Here is a 6,417-nt window from a genome sequence, read left to right as displayed (position 1 = left end):
CCTTTTTTGACGGGCATCTGAGTTGTTTCCACGTCTGCACTGTTATAAATATGAGGTTGAAGGTCACTTTCTCATTTGCTGATGTCACTTCATTTGGATATATTCCCAGGAGTAGGGGAGCTGGGTCATACAGTAGATCAATTTAGTCATCTAGTGAAAAAGTATCTTGTGGTTTTCACTTACATTTCCCTGATGACTTTCAGTGTTGAGCGTTTTGGGTGTGTTTAGAAGCCGTTAAGATTCCCTGCTGTGTGAAGGTCCTGTTCAAGGTCTCACCCATTTTATCAGACTGTTTTTCTTACTAATTTGCTGGAGCTCCTTGAGTTATGTTCAATACAGTCCTTTGTCAGAGGTAGGCATTACAAATGTCGCAAGCCACGACTTCTCCTTCCATTCTCTTCATTGTACCTCCCTAGCATTAGGAAGGCTTCAGAGATAGTCTATGTCGCTGCTTTCTTTTTATTGTGTTTATTTGAGAAACAGAGTTACAAAAGGACAGAGATCTTCCATCCGCTGCTTCACTCCCCACGAAGATACACAGACACGCGTGGACACAACTTGAAGCATGAAGTAGACACACATAGACAAAACAGGGATACACGCATGGACAAAGACACACAGATGCATGACATGCATGCACACACCCTGGTGCCCCCACCCTGTCCTGGCGCCTCTCTCCCCAGCTGCTTCCCACCCAGGACCATGGGGAGGCAGGCGGGCAGGGAGGCCTGGGCACTCGCTGCAGGCTCACTGGGACCCAGACAGAGTGGCAGGGAAGACCTGCTTCAGGGTAAACAGCAGGAATATGACCTCCTCATAATCCCCGGACTCATACAAGCACCCAAAGAGGGGCGACCCATCAGGCCCAGGTCCCATGCTCTGCAGATCTGAGTAGGCGCTGATGCCCTGAGCCAGCAGAGCGGGCTGCGACCAGGCGCCAGGCTCAGGCGGTTGCTGGTTGAGGTAGGCGCCTAGGTTGAGCCTGTGCTGGGGATCAGTGGGGTGCGTGTAGAGCAGCCACTGCTCCGAAGAGCCCGGGCCTGCTGTGGGACGGGGGAAGCTGACCACACTCCCGTGACAGCCATGCGGCGGCTCCACCAGCTTCCTCACAGCCTGAGCCTCCTGGAAATCCAGCCCACCGTTGGCACTCTGGGCCTGGACCCTGGCCCCATGGGGACTCCTGGCATTCAGATACAACAGCCCCTGCCCCTGAGCCACAACTTCTGCCACCTGACACTCCAGCGTATTCGGGGCCACAAAGTTCCCCATCTCCCACTTGAGCCCATGGTTGCGGCTGAAGAAACAGAAGGCATACGGGGTGGGCTTCTGGTTGGGGGACAGGTTCCGGTACGCATAGGCAGGCACCACCAGGCTGCCGTCCTGGAGCTGCAGGGAGTGCCCAGGGCCCACCGCAAAGGTGGCCCACTCCTGGTGGGCCCGGCCGATGACAGAGCCGGTGAGGTCAGTGACAGAGCTCCAGGTCTTCCCGAGGTCAGGGCTGGTGATGTAGCACAGCCGAGTGGCATTGACCCGGCTGTGGAGCTGATGGTTCTCTGACACCTGCCCAGGAACGGCGATGAAGAAGAGGAAGAGAATTCCTGTGTGCTCGTCATACAGCGGACAGGGGTTCATAGACCGGTGGCCCACCAGCTGTGCATGGGACACCACTTCCTGTGCATGCCACTGTGTGGGAGGAGAGAACAAGAGACATGCAGCTTTGGGGCTGCCCCAAAAGGCAACTGGATTGGAGCTATGCGCGCTGCACCGCTCCAGGCCTCCCCACTGCGGCTCCCTGGGAACAAGGAGCCGCTTGCTTCCCCCAAGGCCACCTGCTCTTTGCTGGTGTGGCTCTGTCCCTGCTTTTCTAGCCCTTTACATTCACACAGCTCCCACACAGGGCCCTGATGCAGCAAAGACCTGGCCACAGACATTCCAAGTTTCCTCCTGACTGCGTCTCTCCCTAGCCCCCTCCAGCTCACTGTACTTGGGGAGCGATGCCCTGCTCCACGCTGCGGCAGCCTGAACAGTGCCAGACACCATATACCGGCTGCCTTCCTTCTTGCACACGCCACACTCTCCTAGGGCCCCAGTGGTCCGTGTGGAGCTCCCACCATCCCCAATTTGGTGTCATCTGTTCCACAGCTCAGCACAATGGGCACCGTGCCAGCCTGATTTTCTGTGTCTCACCCATGCCCCTGCCCCGCCCCTGTCCATGTGAAAATGGACAGGCTTGGAGAGAGAGGATGAGTCCCCAAGTCCACCCTTCGGGTAAGCAGTGAACCAGGACTTGGACCAGGTCCATCTGCTTCAAAGGGCCTGTTTTGAACAACAGTGCAGTAGCAGCCACAAAGTTGTGAAAGTAATGGCTAAAGTCCTTTGGATCAGGCAGGTGCAGATGGGCCAGGGCGGTGATCCTAAGGGAGCGTTCGCCCAGAGGCACCTTCTAACCCCATCCCTTGCCAGTCCCATCTTCAACCTGTCTGTCCTCTCGATCCGCCATGCCTCAGCCACTGAGGGATGGCGACAACCCACCCTCTGGCTCTGCAAGCATGTGCTGCAGCTGCCCCCCAGGAGCCATTGCAGCACGCCCCACCCTGCCTCACCTCGACCTGATGGGGGCACGTATCGTAGTTGCCACAGCACAGGACGATGAGTTCGGCATGCTCGTCTTTCTTGCTGCTCCGCTGCTCCACAAAGGCCAGCAGCGTCTTCTGCCGGGGCAGGCAGAGCAGAGCGGGGATTCTGTAGACATAGTGTCCCGACTGGAACAGGGTGTGCCTCTGCAGAACGGGGCAGGTGGCCATGAGGCTGGAAGGGAAGACGAGTCAGTTGTAGCCACACCTGATACAGAGCGGGGACCGTCCACCAGGACAGAGCACCTGCACCCCTACTCCGTGGGCTCAGCCATGGTTGGCTGGCCTGTCTGTCCCTTCCTGGAGACTGCAGGTGCCTCCCTGTGGAACTGGCCAGGCTCAGCCCATGAGGCATTCCGTAAGTGAATCCCCTTTCCACAGCTTTGTGATAACTTCCAGCTGCTTTTGCCAAATCCCACATGTTAGTAGGCTACTCCAACCAGCTGGGACAGCAGGGTTTGCTGAGGGTATCCTGTAACCTTCCAGCTGCCTGGAAGGACATGTGAGGGTTTTTTTTATAACTCTGTAGGCATAGAAAGTTGTTTTCGGTTGAGGCTGGCGGTAAGCCTGGTTTTCAAGCCTCTGCTGCACCAAATACCAGGAGCTGAGGCCCAGCTGTTTCCCTCCCATCCCGAGGCAAGCAGTGGTGGTGACAGAGGCTGCTGGCAATCTCGCCTGGGCTGGGAGGAGTCCCCACAGGCGTGAGAAAGTAAAAGTAAAATGTCAGTATTTGTCTCTGAGGAGTAGGGAGAATACATGGTGAGCCATGAGTAACAGTGGTGGTGTCCCCTTGGGGTTGACCAGGGAGTACTGGCTGCAGACTGAACCCTGGGGAGGATGGGTCGATGGCACGCAGCTGCAGCACCTGGCACCCGAGGGCATCTGTGGCTTGTAGGGCCAGCCCACCCTGTCCAGCCCACCCTGCCCATCAAACCCAGGCGGTCCCTTGTCCTGATTGGGACAGACCAATCCAAACCCCCTGGGGGCTGAATGAGCTGCCCCCTCACCCATCCTGCTACCCAACCCTCCCTGCCACAGGTGCTCGACCCTGGGAGCTCCCTGAAAACCTCCTGCTTGGAAATTTCCCAGCGGGAGCCAGCTTCCAGGGCAGGTTGGGTTGGTAGGGGGTAGGCCCACAGCAGACATGACCTTCGGAAAGGAGAACCAGGAAAGGGGGGTCAACAAGGAGGCGAAGGGGTCTTCCTCTGAGCACCTGCTCTCAGAGGCTGGAGTTTCATCTCCCAGGAACTGCTCTCCGTTTAAAACCACATCTACCACCCATCCATATTACACATCATTATGACGAGTACATAACAAAACAAAACAAATAAAAACCATGATGTGAGGGAATAAAAGGTTTTCTTGTTGAAACACCACTGGAAGGGTGAAGTCTTTATGCTAAGATCTAGAGCAGCAAGCCAAAATCCGAGAAAAAAAAAAAAAAAAAGCAAGGCTCTGTTGAAAAATGGCTATGAAATGGAAATGGAAAAGACTCAGACAAGATTAAAAATCCCAAAAGTGGAGAAGGAAGATGCAGCTTGACAGCTCAGAAAACCCCTCGAGGCTTTGCTCTGGCTCCGCCCCGTCAGTCTGTCCTGGGAAGCGTGTCCTGCGTTGGAGTCAGATCAGCGATTATGTGGAAAGCGTGCTTGCACCAGCGCTGTCCGGCCTTCTCCTAACGAGCTGTCTGTAAACGGTGCTGTGTGGGCCAGGTAGAGTCAGCCCAGAGCAGCCACAGATAACCAAGAGAAAAGCCAGAGACACTGGCAAGGGACATCACAAATCCTGTCTCAGGCTCTGTCCTGCCCGCAGTGGTCATTTCATAGCCAGGCAATCATGTCGTGATGGTGGCCGGCTCTGCAGTGCAGGTGGCTGCCTCCACGCCATGCCTGTGGCCGGCTTCTTTCACTAGCGGGACATTCCTGGGGCTCACTCACACAGCAGCGTGACTCGGTGCGTCCGTCCTATTTATGTGGAGGAGCGGAGTTCCACCATCTGTGTGCACCCCTCCAAACATTCACATTAAATTAATCCCCGGAACAACAATACTGAGAGTGGAGGGTTGGGGAGGGGCTGGTGTCCTAGGGGCTTTGCAGGATGAGCCTGTGAAGGGGAGCTTTAACCCATTCCATCCCTCCTGCCGGGTGGGCACACAGCCCTTCTCTCCAGGATCAAGCAAAGACCTTATTCTGGCTGGAATGCATGACTGGGCCCTCACCAGACCCCCAGCATGCTGTTGCCTTGGTCAGCCACTCCCTGTCCCCTAGAAAGTTCAGAAATGAACACCCATGGTTGACGAAGTATTCTGTCTGTGCTATTTTGTTATAGCTGAGCAGCAGGCCAGACCAACACTGCGTCCTCATCAGTTGACACACAGTAGGTGGTTTCCACTTTGGGGGCAATTCTGATTAATTTTACTCTGAGCTGAGCACCCACATGTGGGCTTTTGCATAGACATTTGCTTTCAGTTCCCTTAGGTGTGCAAGGGACTTCAAAAAGTCTGTGGAAAATTAAAAAAAGAAAAGTTTTCGCAAAAAACAGTTGAAATCCATACGTATAGGTGAACTTTGGAAATTCATGGAAAATGTGTATTATGCAAAAGCTATGTGTGATTTTCAACTATTTTTGCACTGAAATAAAAAAATGTTTAGTCCCCTCTCTATTATTAAAAGAAAAATAGAGTTCTGTGTCTTATTTTAAGGCAGAATGACTGAGAAAGAGGGAGAGATCTTCCATCTGCTGGATCACTGCTTACAGAGCTGCAACAGTCAGGCCCAGGCCAAGCTAAAGCTGCAAGCCAGGAATCCCGTCTGTGTCTCCTGTGGGTGACAAGGGCCAAGCACTTGGGCCCTTTCCTGATGCATTCGCAGGCTGCCAGGACTTGAACGGGCGTGCCAATACAGGATGTTAGGACCTCCAGCAGGGACTGCGCCTGCTGTGTTCCAATGCCAGCCTTCCATGGACTTTCTGAAGTACCCTGGTATTCTAGGGAATGGAATTTTGGGGTCAGATGGCAATGCAGTGTTTGAGATTTTCAATAACTGGGAGGCTATTTCCTGCACCAGTTACCCTGTCTTGTCTTCCCTCGGCAGGTGAGCAGGGCCCGTGTGCTCCGCAGTCTCTTCAACACTTGGCCTGGTGTCTGGGACCGTGGCCTTCTAGGTAGATATGCAGTGAGGCGACTTGTCATGGGTCTGCTCTGTGCCCCTGATGACTAATGCCCTCTCGCCTCCAATGTGCTTATTGGTATGCGAGTCAGATTTTAGCCTGGAGGCCATGAGGAGTTTCAAATGCATTTAGGCAAGGAAGTGACCCAACCAGAAAGAATCTCCAGGAAGTCTTTCTTCCAGTTTCAAAGAATAGGGAGTGGAAGGCGAGTGTGTGTGCCAGTTTTTCAGATGGGACTCAGCGAGTCTGCAGTAACAAGAGCAATGGTCCCCAAGGAGAGCCTTGCTGGGAGAGAGGGCAAACTACCGAGCAAGCAGGAGCACCCAAGCTGAATGCATCCACATTGACTTCCAGAGTGTCCATCCAAGTTCCTCTGTGGACCCCCGACCTCCTTAAGGGCAATGCCAAATCCACTCACTCATGTAGCAAGTAGTGGGTTCCTCCCCTTGCTCCCACGCTTCCTCTAGGAACCAGAGACTAAGTTCCTGCTCAAACAGGACCTTCACCCTGCTGGGAGGGCTCACGACACCCAGCGCCCTGCCTGATGGACCAGGGCCAGACCTGGCTAGCACTTGGCAGGGACCTCTGGAAAGCAGCTGCCCCCGCCCCCAGCCTT

General features: G+C 54.5%; 1 protein-coding gene across 1 annotated transcript; it reads right to left on the bottom strand.

The window, feature by feature from the left end:
* Positions 1-747: 747 nt before the first annotated feature.
* NEU2 (neuraminidase 2) lies at positions 748-2,804 on the bottom strand. Its single transcript, XM_040972470.1, has 2 exons — positions 2,604-2,804; positions 748-1,683 (listed from the first exon to the last, which is right to left on the bottom strand). The coding sequence occupies exons 1-2, from the start codon at positions 2,802-2,804 to the stop codon at positions 748-750; spliced, it is 1,137 nt and encodes a 378-aa protein (XP_040828404.1).
* Positions 2,805-6,417: the final 3,613 nt, after the last annotated feature.

The sequence above is a fragment of the Ochotona curzoniae genome, unplaced genomic scaffold (assembly GCF_017591425.1).
Source record: "Ochotona curzoniae isolate NIBS_2020 unplaced genomic scaffold, NIBS_Ocur_1.0 contig_2294, whole genome shotgun sequence".
In the NCBI taxonomy this organism is placed as follows: Eukaryota; Metazoa; Chordata; class Mammalia; order Lagomorpha; family Ochotonidae; genus Ochotona; species Ochotona curzoniae.
The sequence above is the reverse complement of the archived record's forward strand: the minus strand, read 5'-3'. Positions and strand labels throughout refer to the sequence as shown.

What these genes read in the sequence shown, in the direction of transcription:
- NEU2 (XM_040972470.1), bottom strand. Translation starts at nt 2,804, where the DNA reads ATGGCCACCTGCCCCGTTCTGCAGAGGCACACCCTGTTCCAGTCGGGA. An exon ending in CGTGCCCCCATCAGGTCGAG is followed by an intron (nt 1,684 to 2,603) that starts GTGAGGCAGGGT and finishes CCTCCCACACAG; the next exon opens with TGGCATGCACAGGAAGTGGT.